The sequence below is a fragment of the Schistocerca gregaria genome, chromosome 9 (assembly GCF_023897955.1).
Source record: "Schistocerca gregaria isolate iqSchGreg1 chromosome 9, iqSchGreg1.2, whole genome shotgun sequence".
Taxonomy (NCBI): domain Eukaryota; kingdom Metazoa; phylum Arthropoda; class Insecta; order Orthoptera; family Acrididae; genus Schistocerca; species Schistocerca gregaria.
Window position 1 is genome coordinate 196,814,232 of NC_064928.1, and position 27,236 is coordinate 196,841,467.

Sequence of the window (27,236 nt, forward strand, 5' to 3'; positions counted from 1 at the left end):
TCAGATTACGCTGATACTATAGCTCCCTACTTAGCACTCATATTCAACCGCTCGCTCACCGATAGATCTGTACCTACAGATTGGAAAATTGCGCAGGTCGCACCAGTGTTCAAGAAGGGTAGTAGGAGTAATCCATTTAACTACAGACCTATGTCATTGACGTCGGTTTGCAGTAGGGTTTTGGAGCATATACTGTATTCAAACATTATGAATCACCTCGAAGGGAACGATCTATTGACACGTAATCAGCATGGCTTCAGAAAACATCGCTCTTGTGCAACGCAGCTAGCTCTTTATTCGCACGAAGTAATGGCCGCTATCGACAGGGGATCTCAAGTTGATTCCGTATTTCTAGATTTCCGGAAAGCTTTTGACACCGTTCCTCACAAGCGACTTCTAATCAAGCTGCGGAGCTATGGGGTATCGTCTCAGTTGTGCGACAGGATTCGTGATTTCCTGTCAGGAAGGTCGCAGTTCGTAGTAATAGACGGCAAATCATCGTGTAAAACTGAAGTGATATCAGGTGTTCCCCAGGGAAGCGTCCTGGGACCTCTACTGTTCCTAATCTATATAAATGACCTGGGTGACAATCTGAGCAGTTCTCTTAGGTTGTTCGCAGATGATGCTGTAATTTACCGTCTAGTAAGGTCATCCGAAGACCAGTATCAGCTGCAAAGCGATTTAGAAAAGATTGCTGTATGGTGTGTCAGGTGGCAGTTGACGCTAAATAACGAAAAGTGTGAGATGATCCACATGAGTTCCAAAAGAAATCCGTTGGAATTCGATTACTCGATAAATAGTACAATTCTCAAGGCTGTCAATTCAACTAAGTACCTGGGTGTTAAAATTACGAACAACTTCAGTTGGAAGGACCACATAGATAATATTGTCGGGAAGGCGAGCCAAAGGTTGCGTTTCATTGGCAGGACACTTAGAAGATGCAACAAGTCCACTAAAGAGACAGCTTACACTACACTCGTTCGTCCTCTGTTAGAATATTGCTGCGCGGTGTGGGATCCTTACCAGGTGGGATTGACGGAGGACATCGAGAGGGTGCAAAGAAGGGCAGCTCGTTTTGTATTATCGCGTTATAGGGGAGAGAGTGTGACAGATATGATACACGAGTTGGGATGGAAGTCATTACAGCATAGACGTTTTTCGTCGCGGCGAGAGCTTTTTACGAAATTTCAGTCACCAACTTTCTCTTCCGAATGCGAAAATATTTTGTTGAGCCCAACCTACATAGGTAGGAATGATCATCAAAATAAAATAAGAGAAATCAGAGCTCGAACAGAAAGGTTTAGGTGTTCGTTTTTCCCGCTCGCTGTTCGGGAGTGGAATAGTAGAGAGATAGTATGATTGTGGTTCGATGAACCCTCTGCCAAGCACTTAAATGTGAATTGCAGAGTAGTCATGTAGATGTAGACCAGTCCCTCTGAACTGCGGAGATGGGAACTTGCACTCCAACACATCCTTTCGTCCCGCCATCCCCCTGGACTGAACCTACGTTAACCAACCTCTCTCCCATTTACTCTTCAGTCTTCTCCTCTTTCCCTTTCCTCTTTAGCCATTCATGCATCTTTTCATACTACATCTTTATACTATATACCTCTTTACTTCTGTATGCATCCTCTTTGGTTTGAAGCTGGCACAGTCCCTACAGTAGAATATCTTTGGCTTCCCTCTGACAACCATGCCTCCATCCTTGCTACCCTCCCTGTTTTCCTTTCCCTGTTGCTTCATAACCTGGGTTGTGAGTAAATCCACTTTCCTTTCTTCCCTTTCTTTCCCCTCTCTCCTCCCTGATGAAGGAACATTTATTCCCAAAGTTAGGAACTTAAATTTTCGGTTGTTTTTTGTGTATCTATCGGCTGTACTGAGCTGAGGTAAGTACTGGCCAGCCCCTCTATCTCTTGTTAGTATTTGTTTCACATCTTTATATAAGATTTTCCATTAATTATTTAAATTCAATATCTCTTCTGTTACCCAAAGATTTCTACTAGCCCTCATCTTTTTACCTACTTGATCCTTACTTGATCGTCTGCTGCCGTCACTATTTCGTCTCTCAAAGCTACTCATTCTTCTTCTTCTTCTTCTGTATTTCTTTCCCCTGTTACTGTCAATCATTCCCTAATGCTCTCTCCGAAACTCTCAACGACCTCTGGTTCTTTCAGTTTATTCAGGTCCCATCTCATTAAATTCCTTCCTTTTTGCAGTTTCTTCAGTTTCAATCTGCAGTTCATAACCAATAAGTTGTGGTCAGAATCCACATCTGTCCCTGGTAATGTCTTACAGGTTACCTAAGAAATAACAATTTTAATATGACAAATAGTATTCAATGATTTGAGTGTTGTAAATAAAACTGACTATGAAATGGTTGGTCCTCGCAGTAGTTGTACTACTGCATCTGTAATAAAACTGGTTATGGTGAGATAAATGTACCAACCAATCTTGCATCATATGAAGTGACCCATTCCCAAGTTGAAGTTTCAAGGCACAGAAATCCACTACCATATATCTACATGAGAATGTATAAACCTCAACATATATAAACATTTAATGTAATTACGATGATGATTACGGACTTCTTAAAAAGATAAACAGTGATGAACAATTATTTGTTCTTTATTTTTGAAAATCATGTCTGGTTCACTGACAGTTTGAAAACAGACCAAGGTGCTGGGGCCGGGGTATACGGAGTGCAGCCAAGGCTAAAGGGTGCAATCTCTCTAGGGAAGATGGCCATTGTGTTTCAAGCAGAAATATCTGCTATCGGGGTGTACGTGGAGGAGAATTTGTGGAGATGCTACAGAGGTTGTAGCATTTTCATTTATTCAGACAGTCAAGCAGCCCTGAAAACACTGGCAGCCTCTGCAACAAGATCAAAGATTGTGGCAAAATGCCACAAAATCCTTGTGGAGCTAGGGAAAAGCAATAGGGTAAACCTATTGTGGATCCCTAGTCACTCAGAGATTAGTGGCAGAGTTGGGGTATATCAATCGTGAAAATTTTAAACCTGTTACCGAATATATCACCAAGTTAGCTTCGCGTGATAATGATCCAATCACTGAATTCACCAACTAGTATCTGGCCATTAAGATAGATATCACATTTGGTGTCATTAAGTCATTCAGGTGCACAAAGCAGTTTGAGAGAAATTACGTTTGCTTCAGTTGGGGAATTTCAAAAAACACCTACATACAATGGAGATAATAGAAGACCTCAAAAGTAGGATGAGTGGTGTGGGCAATGAAACTGTATCACATTTGGTCTTTGAAATCAAGGCATTGGAGATTAAAAGACAAAATATTCAGATCAACCAGACCTGAAGAAATTGTATGTAGCAAAGCACTGGTAAAGGATCTCCTTGCACTCTTCAAGGGCACTGATTGGCTTTACTAGAGGCACAGGGAACACTACCACACAATAAACTCTGTTTCGTTGCAGGCAGCAACAGGCTTGACCAATGTTGTTTTTGGTTCCCTGATAAAATCAGATCAAATCAAGTCTCCCATTTCACTGATTCATGTTGTAAAACATAATATACCAATATAAGAAGCATGAGACTACAGTTATTTCTGTCTCAATATTGCAATAATGGTATTGTAAATTGAGAGATCCATGACAAATTAATAGTAATGGCAAGAAAACAAATAAATGGACCAGAGGGTACAAACTACAGTGGTACAAATGTTAGGTCTATTCAAAAAATTCTGGGACATTTGTAATCTTGTGCCAATGGTATGTTGGAACAAAATGTGAATGGCATCCCTGAAGAAGCCTGTGTTTAATATGTAACTAAAGGAAGTTTCATCTTTGCATGTCTGTTATTACTTATTGTTCAGTGCTGTATCAAGTAGAACATTGTGTAACACAGTTTGAGAATTTCAAGGTGGCAGAATTAGACGAGCAATGCAACTGCATTAAATTTTGCATGAAACTCAAGAAAACCTTTACAGAGATACATCAAGTGATGCAGCAAACCTAGAGTGATGAGTTTTTAAGCTGTACTCAGTGTTACAAATTGTTCACATGATTTAAAAATGGCTCGGCAGAAGTTAAAGATGACACTCGTTCAGCATGCCCTTTGACGTCTACATACAACGCTCATGCCAGGAATGACAACAAAATTGTGAGTGCCAATGGAAGACAGACTGTCTGAGACATTGCAGAAGAATTCAGTTGGATCATGTCATGAAATCGTGACACCGCGTCTTGGAATGCATCATCTTGTCCCTAAGATTGTCCCACACCTCATGAGTCAAGACCAGAAAGATCTTTGCCTCACAATAAGTGAAGAGCTTTTGGATCCCACAAATTAGAATGAGATGTTCCTTTAGAGAACCATAACTGGTAATCAGATGTGTGTCTATGGTTACGATGTTGAGACCAAGGTCAAATATCAAAGCTGATAGTTTTCTTTAACTTTGAAGGATCAGTTCATCATGAATTCGTGCCACAGGGACAAACTGTTATCAGGACGTGTTGCAATGCCTGTGAGAAAATGTGAGAAGGAAAGAGACAGAAATGTGTCAAAGCAATTCATGGCTCTTGCATCACAATAACTCACCCATGCATTCATCCCTGTTGGAGCATGTCTACTGCACAAAAAATGAGATTACTGCACTATCTCATTCTCTGTACTCTACAGACCTGCCCCCCCCTTTTTTTGTTTCCAAAGTTGAAAATCCCATTGAAAGGACAAAGATTTGCAACAACAAATGAGGTAAAAGAAAATTTGTAGACAGCACTTCATGCAATCCAGCAAGAAGCGTACCAAGACTGTTTCCAGAAATGGAAAGGGCATTGGGAATAGTTTATCAATAGTGGAGGAGAGTATCTTGAAGGAGACCATGCACAATACATAAAAGGTAAATGTAAAAACATTTTGTGGACAAAGTTCTGGAATTTTTTTGAAAAGACCTTATAGTTGTAACTGTTGCAAAATTTACATCCAAGTAGGAAGAAAGGAAAGTAAGGATTTAATGTCCCTCCAATCACACAGTCATTAAAGGCTTTGAAACACAAGTTCAGATGAGGAAGGACATTGGCCATGTTCTTTTTAAATGAAGCATTCCACCAGCTGATTAAAGCAATTTAGGGAAATCAAGGAAAAACACAAATCCGGATGGCCTGAAGGAAATTTAAATTGTTGTCTTCTCAAATACAAGTTAAATGTACTAGCCAGCCAAATGGGTGGTCAATGGATCAAGGAAGCTTTCTGCTGGATTGCAAAAGATAAGACCAAAGCAATGAAATGATGGAAGTTGGGTAGGGGGCATGCAGGAGTAACATAACTGTGTATGGCTGAGGAATGCAATGCATGGAGCAGGCCTTTATTCAATTGTGGATGTGAAACATCTGCTGCTGCTGATGATGATGATGACAAATATCAATACCATCCAACAAACAAAAATACAAAAACTTGCCTCATTGAATAGAAGTTCCCGCCGCTGCTGTTTCCGGAGATCCATCTTTTTGACAGCAACCTGGCGCCCTGTCGACTTCTCCACAGCAATGCACACAGTTCCTGTAGAGCCTTCACCAATTTTGGTGAACTGCTCCAGGTTTTCACGTGGATCACCTGGGCTAACCACCATTTGAAGAGCAGCTCTGAACTGTGACAAAATGAGAATAACACCTGACATTAGCTTGTTACACCAAATTATGCTAAATAGCAAGCAATAAATAGTAATAACAGTATTAAAGATTATAATAATTTTAAAAATCATGGAGATACAAATTTGCACCCATAACTGCGAAGAAAGGTAACTCTCTTTCCTTTGCAACAATGTGGAGAGTGGTTTATACCATTTTTGGTTAGATTTCAAATAATGACTATGTCAACAGCTCAATTATTATAAATAAAATTGATACAGGCAAAGGCAAGATCATTGTGTCATTTACAAACTTCCACATTTTTCTTGAATCAGATATTAGATACAATATTGCATAGTAATTAAATATGCTGCCTATATAAAAAGTAAGACATAATGAAGAAAGGAAATGATCTAAAACGTTTAATAAAATAAAAAAGGGAAACTTAAGGTAAACATGAACACTACTCAGGGATTAGGCATTAGGCCTATCACAAGTGGACATCTGCTGCCTAAAAGGTAGTACAAGTAGCAATCTTCAATAGTGGAACAGGTGATCAGCATGTCACCAAACCCTCCAGCATTTGTTGCCAGTAGATGAATCCTGGAAATGCTGCTACTTTTGCAGCTCCTCATCTGGTCTTAAGAGGCTCAGTAGGCCATGCTTCACACCTCTCTACCTGAAAAAAATCTCAGGTGGTACAAGGAATAGAACATGGGACTTTCCACAGAAATATATTGTTTAACATTGAGTCCTGAGGGCATTAAAGATGAAGCACAAATTCAGATAGAACAAAGATAATGAAAGAAAACCTCAGTATCCTTTTCAAAGCAACAACCTGACATCAAGTTAGTGAAACCACTAACAGTCTATATCAGAATGACTATATAGGGAGCTAAGCTCCACTGCTCCAGAAGAAAGGTCCAATGCTTTAACCATGGCATCACCTCAACGGTAATAATGTTTGTTACGCACGTTCAGAATTTATATCCCTACCAATAACTGAAGGTGGACAGACTGAGTGTAACAACAACTTTGGAGGTGCATTCAATAAATTGAAGTTTTATCAACAGAACTATAAGTTTTCATCAAATGTAAAAATCAGTTAAGAGGATGGAATCTTATCCATACATTCATTGAGGCTGCAGTTACCTATGAAATGTTATCTTGAGAGAGTAAATTAATGGAGTGATGGGGTGGGGGCATCTAAATCTACCTCTACATGCATACTTTGCAAATCACATTCAAGTGCCTGGCAGAGGGTTCATCGAATCACCATCACAACTCTCTATTATTCCAATCTCATATAGCACACAGAAAGAATGAACACCTATATCTTTCCGTACCAGTTCTGATTTCCCTTATTTTATTGTGGTTATCATTCCGCCCTATGTAGGTCAGTATCAACAAAATGTTCTTGCATTCAGGGGAGAAAGCTAGTAATTGGAATTTTGTGAGAAGATTCCATCGCCAACAAAAACGCCTTTCTTTTAATGATTTCCATCCCAAATCCTGTATCATTTCTGTGACACTCTCTCCCGTATTTCGCGATAATATGGGAGCTGCCTTTGTTGTTGTAGTCCTTCAGTCCTACCTGGTAAGGATCCCACACCACACAGCAGTATTCTAAAAGAGGATGGACAAGCATAGTGTAGGTAGTCTCCTTAGTAGTTCTGTTACATTTTTTAAGCGTCCTACCAGTAAAATGAAGTCTTTGGTTAGCCTTCCCCACATCATTTTCTATGGGTTCCTTCCAATTTAAGCTGTTCATAATTGTAATACCTAGGTATTTAGTTGAATTTACAGCTTTTAGATTAGACTGATTTATCGTGTAACCGAAGTTTAACGAGTTCCTTTTAGCACTCATATGGATGGCCTCACACTTTTCGTAATTTAGGGTCAACTGCCACTATTTGCACCATTCAGATATCTTTTCTAAATTGTTTTGCAGTTTGTTTTGATCCTCTGATGACTTTATTAGTCGATAAACGACAGTGTCATCTGCAAACAACCAAAGACGGCTGCTCAGATTGTCTCCAAAATCATTTATATAGATAAGGAACAGCAAACGGCCTATAACACTACCTTGGGGAATGCCAGAAATCACTTCTGTTGTACTCGATGACTTTCCGTCAATTACTACAAACAGTGACCTTTCTGACAGGAAATCACAAATCCAGCCATGTAACTGAGACGATATTCCATAAGCATGCAATTTCACTACGAGCTGCTTGTGTGGTACAGTGGCAAAAGCCTTCCGGAAATACAGAAATACGGAATCGATCTGAAATACCTTGTCAATAACACTCGACACTTCAAGTGAATAAAGAGCTAGTTATGTTTCAGAGGAACAATGTTTTCTAAACCCATGTTGACTGTGTGTCAATAGACCATTTTCTTTGAGGTAATTCATAATGGCCGAACACAATATATGTTCTAAAATCCTGCTGCATATCGACATTAATGATTTGGGCCTGAAATTTAGTGGATTACCCCTACTCCATTTCTTGAATATTGGTGTGACCTGTGAAACTTCCCAGTCTTTGGGTACGGATCTTTTGTCGAGCAAACGGTTGTATATGGTTGTTAAGTATGGAGCTAATGCATCAGCATACTCCAAAAGGAACCTAATTCGTATACAGTCTGGACCAGAAGACTTGCTTTTATTAAGTGATTTAAGTTGCTTCACTACTCTGAGGATATTTACTTCTATGTTACTCATGTTGGCAGCTGTTCTCAATTTGAATTCTGGAATGTTTACTTCGTCTTCTTTTGTGAAGGCAGTTCAGAACGCTGTGTTTAGTAACTGCTTTGGCAGCACTGTCTTCAATAGTATCTCCATTGCTATTGCGCAGAGAAGGCATTGATTGTTTCTTGCCACTAACATACTTCACATACAACCAGAATCTCTTTCGATTTTATGCCAGGTTTCGAGACAAAGTTTCGTTGTGGAAATTGTTATACGCATCTTGCACTGAAGTCCATGCTAAATTTCAAGCTTCTGTACAATATAGCCAATCTTGGGGATTTTGTGTCTAATTTAATTTGGCATGTTTGTTTCGTTGTTTCTGCAACAGTGTTCTAACCCTTTTTGTGTACCAAGAAGAATCAGCTCCGTTGTTTGTTAATTTATTTGGTATAAATCTCTCAATTTCTGCCTATACTATTTCTCTGAATTTAAGCCACATCTGGTCTGCACTTACATTATTAATTTGGAATGAGTGGAGATTGTCTCTCAGGAAGGTGTCAAGTGAATTTTTATCTGCTTTTTTGAATAAGTATATTTTTCACTTATTTTTTGAGGATCTGGGGATTACAATATTCATTCTTGCTACAACAACTCTCTGTTCACTAATACCTGAATCGGTTTTTATGCTTGTTATTAACTCAGGATTATTTGTTGCTAAAAGGTCAAGTGTATTTTAACAACCGTTTACTATTCGCGTGAGCTCATGAACTAACTGCTATAAATAATTTTCAGAGAATGCATTTAGCACAATTTTGGGTGATATTTTCTGCATACGTCCAGAATTAAACATGTATTTTCACCAACATATCAAGGGTAAATCAAAGTCACCACCAATTATTATCATATGAGTCAGGTACATATTTGAAATCAAACTCAAGTTTGGTAAAAGGATCCAATTATTATTTTATTCTGGTTGCCAACAATGAGCTCTATCCATACTAATTCACAGGAAGTATCTACTTCAATTTTGCGACAAGATAAACTACTTCTGACAGCAACAAACATGCCACCGCCAACCGTGTTTAGCCTATCCTTTCGGAACACTGTTAAGTTCTTTGCAAAAATTTCGGCTGAGCTAATATCCAGTTTTAGCCAGCTTTCAGTGCCTATAAGGATTTTAGCATCAGTGCTTTCTATTAGCACTTGGAGCTCTGGTACTTTCGCGACACAGCTACGACAATTTACAACTGTTATACCAATGGTTCCTGTATCTACGCAGGGCTGGAGGTGTGTGTGAACAGAAATCAGCATAGTCTCACGCTAGGGGGGTAAGAAGGATGTGTTAGGACAATTCCAATATGAGAAACTCAGAGAAACTGCTATGGGAGGGGGGATACAGGATGCACAGGTTACCAAGCAGACTTAAAAGTTGAGTACATTACACTCAGGAGCATGTTCCACCCCTGGGTAGTCAATTCTGCACTCAACCACAGTCAGACACTGGTAGTCCATTTTTTGGTGGTTGTGCCCACACGAAGGACTCTACCAAAGTTAGAACATAGCTATAGTTCAATTCTTTTATCTTGGCGGTTCGCGCATGCCCGCCCAGACGTGGGAGATTGCTGCGTTGCCAGTTGCACGCGCCAATAGAAGCAGCGCCACAGTATAGTTCACAAACTTATGTTTAGGGGGGAGTGCGCAGTTTATGAAGTAAAGCCACCATGACTGCATTAACCCTTTCGCTCCTACAGAGACATGCTCCCCGCATTCCGCACTGTGCACAATTTTGTCATCACTGTGCTGCTCGCCTGTGCAGACACATGGTGTTTCGACTGGTTTGACACACTTACCATTCTATTTCACAAAAGTTATTAGGCCCAAAAATTTGATTTTGACACATCTTCTTGACTGATACCTTCTCTCCATAAATGACTTAATTTTGTTTCGATGTTCAACGCAGTTATTGTGATGCATTAGATGTAGTAAACCATTGCACGAAGTTTTGAAGAGTTTGCAGAGGTATAAGTCCATAGCGTATAGCGTATACCTTCCGTATGGTCGATTTTAGTTGCCACTAGAAATTTCAAAAAATTACATTCAAACGAATAAAATTCATGAAGTAAGACACTTCGATATTGTTTTTACATAAAGAAAATATTAAGAACCGTACAAGATTTGAACTCAGAATCTTTCACTTAGCAGCCAAACACTTTAACCATTACGCTGACACAGCTCGTCATTCAATGGACCTTCTGTAGGACTTTAAACTCTCGCACAAAATACCGACAAATACCGTTGCTGTGACTATGAATTGCTCACGTTTCGTCAAAGTACAATAGCAAATAAACAATTATCGCTGTTCTTCACTGCAAAAAAGCGGTTAGTCAGAATGATACAAACACCATTCCTTGCTATTGCCTGAATTATTGCTTGTTTGGTTTAATTAATTAATAGAATATGAAGCAATTGCTATAAAGAATGCTTTTTCCAAACTTTCTATAAAAGAAAGTCTGCTACCAAGACATTGCTTTTGTTCAATTACTTTATTTATGACTGAAAGTTTCTAAAACTGAAGACACTCGTCCGTTCTCTGCACTGCAGTCAAGCTCTGGCAACGTCGTTCTCTGTTCATTGGCCGACTGTGTTTTGTGACGTCAGATGCGCACAACGAACCTAAACTCGGCCGCCGTCGTAAATGACGCACACTTTAGTATATGACGTGACTCTTTTCGCAGGCAGCCCCAATCTCAGGCGAGACATGGTAAGCCTGTAACAGGACAGGAGTAGGACCTAACGGGTGGGTGCACAGAACAGGTCTCTTACACGGGACTTCCACAAACACGGGACCTGCCGGATGAGAGTTTAGAAGCACGTGCGGCACAAATACACACAGGTGGTATCACTTCACTGAAATTACCTGCTCATGGGTGAGCCTCTGTTGCTCGTGCTGTGGCGGTTTAGCTCCTCCCCCACTGCCGGCAGCAGCAGCCTGGGGGGCGACACCAGACGACGGTTGTGGTGTGGCAGCAGTGGGCGGGAGCTGCGCCTGTGCTGGCGGTAAGTGCTGCTGTGAGGGTGGAGGCGGGTGCTGCTGCTGGGGCGACGGGCCGAGCGGCGAGTGGTCCCTGCTGCCCCCCACCGCAGGCCGCACGTGGCCGTGGCCGTGGTTGTGGTTGTGATTCCTGTCACGATCCGCCACCGCGTGCGGCTGTGCCTCGCCAACGTTAGGGGTAGCGGCGTGGTGCGACGTTCGTCCGTCCGTGGGGGGCAAGTGGCTGACCTGTGAAACAGAAAGCTTTCATTCATCTGTGAAGTCAATAAAAGAAAAAAAAGAAAACTCTGAGTGGCAACACCGTGATGTCAGTAAAGCAAATTATACAAACCTCTGCCATGTTTTACGTTATTAAAACCCATGGGGCATGGAGTAGGATAAGTACATCTGATCTCAACTGAAACTTTGGTTTGGACAACATTGGTTTACTAACCACGGACCTACTGAAGGTGGTATGCCCTTACACATGAGAATTTTCATCTTACTTGAAGGGCCGGAAATGTGCTAAATCCCATGTTTCTGTACGAGTCTACCAATCTTACCAGATAATGGGCCAGCATAAGGTAGATACTCGACTACTGGATTCTCGTCCCCAGTCTCAGCCTCAGTCTCAACCTGTTTCTCTATCAAAATAAAAAAAATCTGAAAACATAATAAATAGGGACAGAGGTTTCCATTAAAATAAGGCTTGCGGTCGAACACTCAATTTCTTAAGATCTCACCAGCCATCACATTCACCAGACCTGGAAGACATTAAGAGAATTTGCATTACAAAGCGTATCCAGTGCAGGCTCTGAAAAACAAAGGAGCATCAAAGGGCATTTGGGCATCAGGAATGGAACCTGTCTACAAGTAGCACTGCACAAACAACAATAGTTCACAGTTTGGTTGAATTTTTTTTGTTTATGTTTTGCTTTAGGGGGCAAAACACAACTGAGCACATAAGCACCAGGTCAAAACTATAGAACACGAAGACAGAGAAGAGTTAAACGACTATACGACAATCCCAATTGACATAATAGAAGACAGCTAAAAACAAGTACATGGAGAAAGGGCTAAAAAATACACCATACAGAAACTGAGGCCCAAAACTAAAAGTTAAATGGCCTTTGCCATATTGCTTTGGCGGATAAAAAGCAAAACGTGGTCGACAGCCCGCGTGTCATTTGCTAAAATGTCTGATAAATTAGATAGCAGACCCAAGCAGGAACATAAACGGTTAATAAATGGGCATTCCATAAGAAGTGGTGGACCATTAAAACCTGGGCACAATGTGTACAAAGAGGTGGGGTAGCACCACTCATCAAATGATGATGGCTAGAAAGGCAGTGCCCAATAGGCAGCCTAGTTAAAATGACCTCCTCTCAGCGGGAGGGCCAAGAGAAGATCGTCCAAGCTGTTGGGAGAGGCTTAATAAGACAGAGCTTATTCCTGTGAAGGGAGGACCATTGGCGATGCCAGAGGGATACCACCTGCTGACAAACAGCAACACAGAGATCATCGGAGGGAATATAGGTACTCACGGGCTGAGGTATGAGGACTGCAGTCTTGGCAGCAGCAACAGCAGCTTCATTTCCTGGCAGACCAACATGACCAGGGACTCACACAAACATCACATTGGGTCCACCAAGAGTGAGCAGTGACAGTGTTCCTGAACCCGCTGCATTAAGGGATGGGCGGTGTAAAGACTTTGAAGGGCGCTGAGTGAGTCTGAGCGGAGGACACAATTGAAAGGCTATGTCGCCAGATGTTCTCAGTGGCCTGATATGAGGTGAAGAGCTTGGCTGTAAATACTGAGCAGTCTGCCAGAAGTCGATACAGAATGACACGGGTGCTAATGATGAAGGCACACCCGACCCCACAGTCGGTCCAAGAGCTATTAGTGTATACAAAGGTACTATCGTGAAGTTCCTTGCAAAGGTCGTGAAACTGAATTTTTGTAGTATACAGGAAATTTGGGTCTTAACTTATTCTAGCCTTTATATACCTTTCCTTTTCCCTCTTACGTAAGATTTTAATTCTCTTAGTAACCATGGCTTACTTTTATATGGATATTCTGGATATCTCTTTAAGACAGCGGCTTTCAAATAATGACACAAATTTACTGTGGAATGAACTGAATTTGACCCTGGCCTCTCTTTCTATACATACCTAATCCCATACTATCCCTTTCAACTTATTCTGAAAACTCCTGTTCTCATTAATAAGCCTCACTGCTTTTGGTACAAACCTGCCTCAGGGCTGTAAGGTGTTATATTGTTTATTTCCATTAAAGGTGCACGATGATCAGGTAGTACATTAACAACTGGGTACACGGTAATTGTTCCAGTCTGAGCACTGTCTATAAAAATGTTATCCCTTCAGTGTCCTACTATCTGGGTGCACTCTAGTAGGAAACTGACTACTGAATTTAGGTTGAAACACTCGAATAATGATTACAGCTAATTTTTACTGTCTGTATCTTTTAAAATTTCAACTGAAATCTCCTCAAATTCCTAAATGTTTCTTGTCTGACAGGTAACTCAATAATGCATCTGTATTTCTCTCTAGAGGGGCTCTGCAAACTTACAATCTCCACAGAAGTATTCTGCAGTACGAGCTTACAAGCACTCGCTGTCCAACTTTCACGTATGTCCTTTCTCCGTGTTAACTTAACACAAAAATGATGCTGGTCTATATTATCACTGATGTTTAACTTCACCACCACTCAGATTACATAGTGTTCAGAGAAATAGAGAACATCTATCACTTCAGATTTTTTCACATCTTCTACATATACAAGAAGCTCCTGTATGTTGTTTTCCAACCCCTTAATGTTATGGAGAAACAAAGTACTTTTATTCTTCTGGAAACTGTTACATATATTATGGTCCTGTTCAGCACTACTTTCTTTTGATACTGTCTGTCTGTAACCTCATTCTACACTAAAAACTGTATCTCTCAGACTCCGGTATCCACTAGGATTTTCTTTTATGTGCAAGTGCTCCCCAACAAAGAGCCCGCTGCAACACGTTTTGTGTTGTTTACGTGGAATCATAGGTCTTTGTACTTAAGGAGATGACGTTGAGGACTAAGCATATTATTCATATGTGGCTGTGATATTGAAAATCTTCTCTCCCTTTCCCCACCAGTTGGTAACATCAAGAACAGAAAAATTTGTTCAAGAATTTAATTCTGGAGTTATTTGAGCGATTAAAGGATTTTATCGACATAAAAAGACAACTGCCAAAAGACCATCCTCAGGATGGATATTTCTGTCCCCTGTTCGATAACAACTTCATGGCTGTAGTTGCACCCAGCAGATACTCCAGAGTGTCCATGTCCGTGTCGATGCCACTCATGCCTGGCATGGGAGGAGACCAGTAAGACATATTAGCAGCTACCCAGCCTTATTACCATCCACAACATTCTCACCAAATGCCAGCAACACCTGCACATTCCCACACACAGCACGTGCTACCAGATAGACAATTCGGTTATGGAGCGTTCGGAGCCGTTTGGGCGGTGACGGACCCGAGGGATGGGCGACATGTCGCGCTCAAGAAGTTGCCCAACATCTTTCAGTCGCTCATCTCGTCCAAGTGCGTCTTCTGGGAGCTCAAAATTCTTTGCTTCTTCAAGCATGAGAACGTGCTGCCCACAACGGACATCCTTCAGCAGCCTAACCTGAACTTCTTCCAGGAAATTATGTGATCACGGAACTCCTGCAGAGTGAAATACACAAAATATTCTCCCCAGTACCTGTCTGCTGACAATATTGGAGTCTTCCTCTACCAGATCTTCAGAGGTCTGAAATATCTGCATTCTGCAAGCATCTTGCACCACAACATAAAACCGGGGAATCTAACTGTCAACAGCAATTGTGTCCTCAAGATATGCGACTTCTGGTTGGCACGCATAGATGAGCCAGACCAGTCAAAGCACATGGCTCAAGATGTGGTGACACAGTACTGTCTGCATTACCCCCTGCCAATCTGTCCTTCCCCCTTCTATTTATATGCAGGCCCAGATTTGTGTATCCCATTCTCTCCGTTGCAATGAGACTGTTTTAGTCAAAACCAATCCCCTCAACTCTTCGTTAGCCCAGGTCTGGTCATGGTACTGTAAAACCTCCACTTCAGTGACTGCCCTTTCTCCTTCTATACTTTTCTCTTATCCCCTTCGCCCCTCCCTCAGCACAGCCTCTTGCAGCAGCATTTACAGCCCTATTCTGTCCCAGGTCCTTGCATGTTCCTACAGGCAGCACTAGCATCTTTCCCCAACCCATATCATTTCTGTGCACACACCACCCACTCCCACTGCTCACCTCAGACACTATCACAGTCGGTCCTTAGTTCCTGAAGACAGCCGTGACTGTGTGTGTGTGTGTGTGTGTGTGTGTGTGTGTGTGTGTGTGTGTGTGTGTGTGTGTGTGTGTGTGTGTGTGTGTGCGCGCGCGCGCGTCTGTGTACGCGCCCAAGCACGCTTGTGTGTGTGTGTGTGTGTGTGTTTAAAAAATACCACCCTGGACTGGAACAACTGAACCACTTCTTTCCTCAGGGCTTTTATTATCTATTATAATGCCCTGGAATGAGGTAAATCGTATTCAAGAACAGTGTTCTGCCGCACACTCAACCTCCACAACAACCTACTCCCTCCCTATGCCACTTCCAGTCCCAACCCCATGCAATAGGTACCATGGTGAGAAGCAACTTGTCCTTTTCATAATAAATTCCAACATGGACTTTTCACTGTTTGAGCTATTCATATTACTGTTATTCCATCTTGAATTTTTCACTGTTAGATAACTATTTAACTATTCATTTTTTGTTGTGATACATATATTTCCTGACAGCAAATTTAGGTCATCTTACTATTTAGCACTTAGAAAATAATCAATTATTGATAATATAATATAAACAGATAGATAAAAAATCTGCTTACCAGGCAGCAGGGGAAAACAAACAAACAAACACACACACACACACACACACACACACACACACACACACACACAAAAGGATTTAAATAAACTTTCAAAGCCAGTGGCTCCTTATGGCAGAAGAGTTCAAGACGAAGGAAGAGGGGTGAAGGAAAAGGACTGAAGAGGTTTAGGGAAAGGGGTACAGTTTAGAAAAGTCACCCACAACCTGAGTCAGGGGAGACTTATCGGACGTGATGAGAAGGAACGACTGATTGTTGGGCACTGTACCGGATGTGATTTGAAAACCTCATAGCTTGAAGGTGGAAGACAGGGTAATATGCAAGACAGAGATTACTGCTAAAACATCATGCATGAGTTAATAATAAAAGCTAAATGCATTGTACGTAACAGAGGTCAGAGATGGGGATGGCAAAAAATAGATGAATCAGAAATCAAAGATGTGGGAAACTAAAACAGAGTGAAGAAAGAAGTAGTTACTGTGAATAAATGCTGAGATGGAAGGAATTAACATAAATTAAGGCCAGGTGGATGGCGAGAACAAAGGACCTGTTTTAGTGCTAGTTCCCACCTGTGGAGTTCTGAGACTGGTGTCTGGGGGAAGAATCCAGATGGAGCGTTTAGTGGAACAGGCACCGAGGTCATGGCTGTCATGTTGTACAGCATGCTCTGCAAGAGGATATTGCGTGTTGCCTGTAAACATCCTCTGCCTATCCCCATTCATGCTCACTGATAGTCATCCCGATGTGAAAGGCTGAACAGTTTTTGCATAACAGCTGATATACGACATGTCGTTTCGAGAGGGCAAGTCTTGCACGGGGGACAGTCACAGCAGTAAGAGCCACAGGTTAGGCAAATGGGTGCAGAAGGAGCATTGGGTCTGACAAGGATGTTCTGAAGATTGCAACGAAAAGCTATTCTAGATGTGGTGGGCAAAATATCAGATTGAAATGATCTCATTTCAAGGCACGATTTTAGGAAGTCATGGCCTTGTTGAAGTAGCTGATTGATACATCCAGACCAGGATAATACTGGGCGACAAGTGGTCTGCTCTGAAGTTGTTTTTTGGAGGGATCAGCAGTACCAGCATTGGATGTGATGGCCTGGGAAATCTGCTTTTGAATTAGGCTGTTGGAATAATTACAGCCAGTGAAGACGGAAGCAAGAGTGGTAGTGTGTTGCTGTAAAGAGCCTGCATGCAAACAAATATGTTTGCCTCAAATGCCAAGGCTGTATGGGAGGGAATGTTTGACATGGAAAGGATGGCAACTGTCAAAATGTAAGTACTGTTTCTAGAATGAAATTTTCACTCTACAGCGGAGTGTGCGCTGATATGAAACTTCCTGGCAGATTAAAATTGTGTGCCAGACCGAAACTCGAACTAGGGGCCTTTGCCTTTCGCAGGAAAGTGCTCAAGTCTTGTAAGTACTGTTGTTTGTTAGTATGTTTGACGTGGATGGAAGTGTGTAGCTGGCCTTCAGTGAGGACGAGATCAACACCAAGGAAAGTGGCATGGGATTTGGAACAGGAGCATGTGAAGTTTAAATGGGAGAAGGTATTTACAGATTCCAGGAATTTTAACAAGTCAGTTTCACCATGAGTCCATATGGCAAAGATGTCATCAATGTGTCTGAACCAAACTAGGGGCTAAGGGCTTACGGATCCCAGGAAAGCACCCTCCAAGTGACCCATGAAAAGGTTGGCACAGGAAGGAGCCATGCTAGTTCCCATGCCCATATACCTTATCTGTTTGTATGTCTGTCCCTCAAAGATGAAGTAATTGTCGGTAAGTATAAAGTTGACTAAGATGAGCAAGAAGGATGTCATAGGCTCAGAATCAGGTGGACATTGACTGAGGAAATGATCAGCAGCATAGAGACCATGTATATGGGGGATGTTGGTATACAGGGAGATGACATCAATGGTGACAAGTAAGGTGTGTGATGGGAGTGGGATGGGCACTCTAGGCCAGCAACCACTGGACAGCCAGGATGTTTGGGTTTTTGGATCTAAGGAAGAAGGTAAAAGGTGGGGGTGCGTGGTTTGAGTGAGGTAATATGTTATATGGCTTGAGGAGTAAGTAAATTTGTATAGTCAGATGTGTGTTATCTACACAAATGAACGCTGTAGGTTTTACTATTTCCAACAAATGAAGCAAAAGCAGGTTGCAAAAAGAACATTGCTACAAACTCTAAAACATCCTTTTTACATGGCACAAAAATGTTCTCCCATAGAATAATTTCACACATAATCTGCTACAAAAAAATCACCATCCGTAGGTTTTGAAACTTGGGACCTTCAGCACAGCAATCCGACACTCTACCAACTTAGCTACCACAGATCTCCATACTCAGTACTCACAAATACGGTCTGCCTCTACTCCACAGTTCTGGTGTTACTTTTAGTTACCGTTTTCGTATCTTCTACTGAATGACAGCACAAAGCACAAACTAAATCAGTGTTTTGGTTGATACTCTTAGCAACACACAACATTTGGTACTGATCTGAGTGTCTGACATCATCTGGAGGTTTGAGTGTCAGACTCAGCATACTTGCTGAACAGGCAGAAAGGAAGGTGATACAGCACTGACATAACAGCAGCACCATGATTTATAATATATGCAACCCTCAACATTAAAGTCTCACTCACTCACTCACTCACTCCCTTTGTCTCTCCCATACTCGGGCGCGTGCCCCCCCCCCCCCCCCCCCCAGCATTAATCTCCTTTTATTATTTTATTTTAACTTTCTGTCACTACAGTCACCAGCTGACCTACAAGAGGAAAGTAGTAACGTCACCATCTGTCTGTGAACTGTGTAAACTTTGTACTGTGTGTAATCATATTTTGACTCTCTGTGCACAGATGATCATTTGACCAAGTGAGCATGAAAAGCACTAAAACACACTCAGGCTGGCCAGTACACATATTCGGGCTCATCTCCTCCATTCTAAAACCTAGCGCACTGCACATTCAGCTGTACAGGCATACCTGTGACTAGCTGGTAGCAGCACAGTACGAGAAGAGAGAGCACCGCCCACCTTGGTGTTTATGTTGTGGGTGTGGGGCGGGTGCTGGTGGGGCGGCTGCTGATGCCACTGGGGCTGCTGGGGGCCCGGTGTGGCGGGCGACTGCGACACAGGCGGGCGGTACGCCCCCGTCACGGGTCCCACCGTGGGGGAGGTGGCAGCAGGAGGTAGGTTGCCGTTCGCCAGGTTCTGCTGGTACGCCGAAGCCGGCGTGCCGCGGTAGTCGCCACTGGCCTCGGCAGTGCGGCTGCTGCCGGTCAGCCAGTCTCCACCTTCTGGTGAGGACTGCTTCAGCTGCCATAAAAAGCAAAGTGTTCACTGTCAGGCTGGAAACACGGTAGCATGTATTTAGATCAAAAAGGGTCATGAAACCGTTTAATAGTTGGTGCAAAAGTTCATAGCGTTTCTGATTTGCATGTTGGTATTTCTGTTGCTATGGGTTTATTATCGGCTGTCATTTACTATTTGTCACTCACCAATACTATTTGAGTTTACATATTGTCATTTGGAGGTAGTGAGTGGAGCTGTGTGTGCTAGAAAACTGAGTGCCAAGCAGAGAAATCTGAACATTTGCAATATATTCTTCGGTTCTATTTTGGTAGAGGGGTGACAGCAGCAGAGGAAGGCAGAAACATTTGTGCTGTATATGGGAACAATGCCATGGGACACAGCATGATAAGAAAATGGAAGGAGAATCATTTGGACACTAATGACTATTCATATTCAGGAAGAGCTTTGGGGCTCGATGAAAATTCTTTAAATGCATTAATCCACAATGATCCATATCACTTAGTCGAGAACTGGTAAATGTTATGAAATGTGATCATTCCACCATCGTGAAACATCTCCATGCAATGGGGAGACTTCAAAAATCATGTGTATTGGTACAGCATGCTCCAAGCCAAAATCACAAAAGTCAGCGAGTGGTGATATGTGCACCTCTGCTTGCTTGTCTTCAATTGGGCCCTGAACAACAGCAACTCCCTGTACAAAGAATTGCGTGCATCCACAAAAGGTAATGTTATGCATCTGGTGTAACTGGGACAATACGGTGTACTAAAAATTGCTTCCCCAAGGTGTAACCATCACTAATGACATTTATTGTCAATAACAGATACATCTTGCAGTTACAATCCAAGAACAATTACCAAGAAGACTGCGTGAAGTGATGCTCTCCACGATAAAGTTCGCTTGCATTCTGCTAGACTGGCAAAAAATGCTATACAGGAGTTGGGTTTGAAAATCATCCCACACGAACCTTATTTACCTAATCTTGCACCCTCAGATTTTCACTCTTTCTGCTCTCTATCAAACAACCTTCAAGGAACTTTCTTTCTGATGAAAATGCTCTCTGAACAAGGCTCAACAAGTTCTTTGATTTATATAATCACGAAATCGAGAATTTACCCCAGCATTAGTATATTGTTGTAAATAGTGAAGGAGAATATATTATTGATGACTAAAGTTTCTGTTAGGTGTCTCTGCAGTGTTTATTAAACTTATGGAAAAAGCCACGAACTTGTGCACCAACTCAATACATACCATGTGTCCCAAGGCTTCACAATCAAAATAAACACACAATCTATAAAAATCATTATCAAAATTACAGACCAATATATGAGACGCCAATTTGCTGCAGAATTCTTGATCATGCTGTAAGTTCGAATATAATAAATTTCCTCAAGGAACAAAAGCTTATATGCATAAACAGACACGGATTTAGAAAGCATTATTCATGAGACACTCAGCTTGCTTTTTCTCTGTACATTAACTTGCACACCACAGATGAAGGGCAAGAGCAGGTGACATATTCCTAAACTGACACAGAACGACAATGCAAACTTGTAACAAAGGTCTCAGCAAACGGAATAAGTTCTCACATGTGTGGCATCATGAATAAAAAATGAAATATAACGTTATGTCTTTAGTGAAGTTAAATACATTAAAAAAACCTTCGTTTCCACAGGATATTTCTACATGGAAAAGATATTTGCAGCAGAAAAAAATAATTTAAGCAAGAGTCAACTGAAATAAACACTAGAATGTGGTAACATGCTCACTGGTGGTATAGCAGAGGTGCTCCTAAGAGAACAGTACAATTATTAACACAAAAAGAATTACTCTTAAGTTGCAGGGTGCCATAGGAGGAAGTTACTCATATAATCAGTCAGTAGCATTGCAGCAAGATAAATTCAATCATTTCAGATCAATGTCACCTTGCACAATAGATATATGGAATTCTTCTCAGAACAATTGCTTGGGCGTGTGATGAACTTTTTATAGTACACTTTTTAATACAGACTGCAAGACCACAGTGTACCAGGGACACCTAGCTCCTCGTTTCAGTATAGCCTAGTACACTCTCAACACCAAATGCAAAGGGCTTGAAAAATCAGCTGAACAGGAAGAACAGTATCTTGAAAAGAGGTTATAAGATGAGCAGCCACAAAAGTAAAAAGGTAGTGTTGTGTAGTTAAATAAACCCAGGCAAGAAATTAGATTAGGAAACGAGACATTAGCAGTAGAAGTTGGGAGTTACTGCTTGGGAAGCAGAACAACTGATGATGACAGGTGTAAAGAAGATATAAAATGAAAACTTGCAATGGCGACAAGATCTTTTCTGGAAAGAGCAAGTATGTTAACATTTTCTAAAAGTATTTATTCAGAATGTAGCCCTAGATGGAAGTGAAACATGAACAATACACAGCACAGACAAGAAGAGAACAGAAGCTTTGAAAATGTGGTGCTACAGAAGAATTCCACAGATTAGATGGGAAGATCAGACAAGTGATGAAAATATACGAGATAAAACTGAGAAGGAAAGAGCATTATAGTAAAGTTTGATTAAAAGAAGGAATAGGCTGACAGAACACATCGTGATGCAGCAAGGAATAGTTAATTCGATGCTAGGCATAAAAACTGTAGAAGGATGCCAAGGCTCGATTACAGTAAGTAGGTTAAAGTGGATGTAGGCTGCAGTAGTTATGTAGAGATGAAAAACTTGCATAAGACAGACTAGTGTGGAGACCCACATTATTCTTCCAACTGAAGATGACAACAACAAACTTTAATGCTCACGACTACATCTAGTAGGCTTCTCCAAAAAGTAATATTTTCTGCATAGGCTGACACTGATGTTTCTTGCAAGAAACATATAAGGATAAAGATACCGCAACCATTGTTGGATGAATATCAAGATAGTGAGAGCAATGTTATGGTCTACAGAATGTTTTCATAGCATCTCTAGACTCTTCCATGTGCAAGGCAATATTGACGTATCTATATTGTTAATCAAGCCCTGGAGACCATTTGCACACATATACAGAAAATTTCATTCTAGGTGAGAACAGAATCTTTACGCATGGTAAGCTGTTTTCACAAACAATAACTAATTAGTACTGTACTTAGCTCGGAAATGAGAAAATTTAACTGAACAGCAACAACATACAGCTGGTTGCTCACAAATAAAATCAGCACAAAGTAGAAAAGTTAAAGAAAAATGATGGGACAACAGATGTCACAAAAGAGATGCGACGTAGGTGGTTATGTAGATATTACACTCAGACCAATAAACAAAACAATCATGGTAGTAAGCACAGAATAAAGGGCATAATGATTAGATATGAAAGAGATAATTGGGTACTGGAATAGAAAATAAAATGATAAGATACAAACAATACTTTAACAAACTTTATAATTGCCAAGGAGAAATGAGGCCAAATGAAGCTGAGGTTCTGGTGTAAGACATTCATAGGTGACAATGCTATACGCTTTTCTGAATTTCAAGATAGCTTTGCATGAACTCAGACAACTTACTGATTAAATATCAATGGAAATATTGTGGCTTCTGTCACAGTGTGTGACTAGAACTGAACCATCTTGTAGCTGAAATTTATGTAACTGGGCAAATTACATTAGATTTTTTAAGAAAATCAAGAAAACACAAAGTGCCTTTATAGATTTGTAAAAACCAAGGAGGAATTTGGAAGGAGAGTAAAGTTCAGGGAGAAGAAACAAAAACTTCGAGGTCTACCTACGATACTGTAATTCCATCAGAGACAGAAAATGACCTGAAAGAGCAGTTGAACACAATGAACAGTGCCTTGAAAAATAGATTTTAAGGTGAACATCGACAGAAGTACAACATAGATAATAGAATGATGTCAGAATTAAATTAGACGATACTAAAGGAATTAAGAAAATAGGTGCTAAAGAAAAACGCTGCAGATTATATGGTACACAATGCAAGTAATGAGGAGGTAATGAATCAAACTGAGGAAAAAAAAGAAATTCATGATACAACTTGCCTATAAGAAGCAATCGGTTGATAAGACAAAACCTGAGGCATCATGGAATCATCAACTCGGTAATGTTGGGAAGTGGGAGGCAGGGAAGGTGTAGAGGGAGACCAAAAGGCAAATACAGTAAGCATGTTGAAGTAGACATTGCAATACTTATCTGCAAAGGAAGAGACTTTCATGCAGGGTGGTTGTAATTTCATACATACGAGGATCATCCACAAAGTAAGTTCCATTTCTATTTCTATCCGCGGCAGCGCTACGATCGCAGACCCGAGCACACGCGGCAGTTACTCTGACTCAATGAGAAGACATGTACGCCAATTTCAGATCTCTGCTGCCGACATGTGCTTTGTAGTGCTTCTTTATAATGTCAACCATAATTGAAAATGCCGCCGCATATGAAATCAGATCTGCGATTCATTTTCTAAATGCGAAGAAAGTTAAACCAAAGGAAATTCACCGGCAAATCTGTGAGGTTTACGGACAAAATGCTATGAGTGATTCAATGGTTAGAAGGTGGGTCAGACTGTTCAATGAACGACGTGATCAAGTGTACGATGAAGAACGAAGTGGACGTCTGTCTGTGGTTACTGATGAAGTGGTTCACACAATTGAAGAGAAGATTAAGCACAACAAGTCCTAGCGACTTTTATCTCTTCTTACACCTAAAATCTGTTCTTGGTGGTCAACACTTCAACGATGACAATGAGCTGAAAGAACATGTTACCACATGGTTGAATACACAGGCAGCAACATTCTAGGAAGAAGGCATACAAAAACTTGTGCCACGCTATGACAAGTGCCTACAAAATTTTGGAAGCTGTGTAGAAAAGTAGTTTAACAGTTGTAGATTTTTGTACAACAAATATTTTTTCTGTATCTGTACATGTTTGTTTCATATAACCAAATGGAACTTACTTCGTGGGCATACCTAATATATAAAAAAAGGACCACCCTGCATGTTAAAAAAAAAGTAAAAAACCCAATAATACTTAACCACATTTAATTATGGAAATTTCATTAACATACAAAATGTTACATAGTTAGCATTATATAAATTAAACGGAGCCATTACATTCAACGAAGGCAACTATTTACTGCAACAAAAAATCATTTTATTAATATAGTGTTTTAATTTCCCTAGCAATATAAGAAAGAGAGCTAAACAACATTTACAGTTCTATAAAAAAATTTAACTCAATGTAGAACAATTTTTTGGAAGCACTAGAAGCATGCATTTTAGAGCTCCACTAATTTCTGAAGTCTTTTCTATCCTAAATTATTTTTTAATTTTGACCACACAAGCTCGTAGGTGGTGAAGATTGTCTCAATGGATGTAGTGCTGGCAGGCAGGCAAGAAAAGAGACACTAAGAATGTAGTTGCGGCAATGGGTCAGTGTTTCAAATAAATTAATCATAGGCATTTAAATGGAATTATTTAATTGTCAACACAAAAAATAAAAAATAAACCAATAACCCATAAAAACCCAAATTTCCCACCTGGGTTTTTTTTATTTTTAACAACTGGGTTTTCCAGAACCCTGCTTGCACAAGATAGTGTACTGTGAAGGGTTGCACCACATTAGTCTTCCGACTGAAAGCCACAGCAGCAGCAACAGAGTTGGAGAAGCCTACTCGTAATGTGGTATGGAATAAAACACCCATTGTTAGGTCACTATATACCATCTAGATTGATGAAACGATACAGAGGCAAAAATCAGGAAAGATGTAAGGCAGGATTGGTTATTGGCATGCCTGATATTTAAACTGTACCAAGATTGGTTAGTTGGCTGGATTAAAAGAGGGGGAAAGGGACCACTCGGTGAAGAATGGGCTGCCATTCCGCAAGAAACCTTCCAGCATCTGACTGAATGTATGCCTGAGAGAGAGAAACATGTCATCAAGGCTAAGGGTGGGCCATCACCATACTGAATTCCAGCATTACCTATGGAGGGGGCCACAAACTTGTAAATCATTTTCAGCGAGGTGTCCGGATACTTTTGATCACATAGTATATGTTTTGGACACATTGAGAACAGAGAAAACAAAAATGAAACAATTAAAAGTCTTTGAAATACGGTGTGAGTAATACTATGAGTTGACAAGAAAGTGTCTAGAAAGAGAAAAATGAAACCAGATTTAACAGTTGGATAAATAAGCTATCTGGTGGAAAGTAGTCTCTGGACACCTACTAGTGGAAATTAATTTAGGAAGTGTCCATACTTCACTTTTATGACAGCTTGAACTCTGCTGTGGATATTTTCAATGAAGTGTCTGAAAGTCAGTTGGTTGATTTGGAGGTGGGGACCAAAGGAACTGTCCCGGCATTTGCCTGAAGCAACTTAGGTGTCCGAATGTCTGTGGAGGAATGGCAGCCCATTCTTCACCAAGAGCCGAAACCAGAGAAGGTATACCCAAGACCACTGAAACTTTGCACTTGACATATGTGTTTGAAGTTGGCCACATACTACTTTAATAAGTGGTAAGTGAGGAATGAGAAATGTGAAGCACTAGGTGTGGGATACGAACTGATTCCATCACAGTTATCAATACCAGTAGTGAAGCCGGATGCTGTGGAACGCAACAACGTCGATGTTCTGACCAATCTCGAGTGTGTTCCATCGGGTTCAGATTGGGCCTCCGGGCAAGCTTTTCAGGGATGTACTGTCCACAAACCATTGCCTCACAGATGCTGCTTTGTGACAGGTGATACTGTCATTGTGATACAAACAATTAGCGTATCCTGTACCATACACAGTACACTATACTGTAAAACAACTTCACATCCTTCTGTTATTAGCATTTTCCTAAATGTAATAAGAGGACTACACCTCAACCACGGAAAGAAAAACACCACACTGTTACACCACCTCCTCTGTACTTCACTGTTGTCAGTACACAACATGGCAAGTAACATTCTCCAGACGTTTGACAAACGTTTGACCCTCCACTGAATTGCCACAGGGTGTACCGTGATTCATTGCTCCGAATCACTCATTTCCAGTCATCCACTGTCCAGTGGTATTGCTCTTTACATCCCCTCATGTGCCGCTTAGCACTCAATCACACATCACAATGCTCGATAGTCCTGTATGTCAAGTGTGTGAAGTACGCCTGGCCTCAGTTTAGGTAGTTAAAATCTTGAACGTGTCTTTAAACAGCAACTGTAAAGTAATAGTCTCCCAACCAGTTGCCTGACACAGATTTATTAGAACCCTTAGACCCACGATTCACTAATTATAAAAATTATGTTTTTCAGAAGGAGATGTAATGCTTCTTACATCTTGTGTTGAAAAGGTATGTTAAAATAAAGCCATATGGCTTTCGTAAAGTAAAAATTCGTCTCAAAAACAATAAAACAGCACGTTGTGGCAATCAAATAACATCAGTGTGAACTTCACAGATAAAACTTGTTGACCGAATATACTAGGCCTACCACGTTAATAAGTTGACAAATATTATTTTTGAGGTTCACACTGTTGTTATTGATGGCCATGGCCTGCTATTTTATTGTTTTTGAGATGAATGTTTTACTTGATAAGAGCCAAACAGGTTTATTTTAACATACATTTTAAACACAAAATGTTTCACAAGTATTACACCTCCTTCTGAAGAAGGAACCTAGATCAATGGTTCTAATAAACTTG

At 40.8% G+C, this 27,236-nt stretch overlaps 1 protein-coding gene across 1 annotated transcript in view; it reads right to left on the reverse strand.

Annotated features, from left to right (window-relative positions):
* LOC126291989 (serine/threonine-protein kinase PAK mbt-like) overlaps positions 1-27,236 on the reverse strand; it is a 97,118-nt gene that overhangs the window by 27,005 nt on the left and 42,877 nt on the right. The window contains exons 3-5 of the mRNA XM_049985762.1: positions 19,301-19,582; positions 11,205-11,567; positions 5,430-5,618 (exon numbers count right to left, since the gene is read on the reverse strand). Of these exons, the coding sequence (XP_049841719.1) occupies positions 5,430-5,618; positions 11,205-11,567; positions 19,301-19,582 (834 nt within the window). The remainder of the gene's footprint in view (positions 1-5,429; positions 5,619-11,204; positions 11,568-19,300; positions 19,583-27,236) is intronic.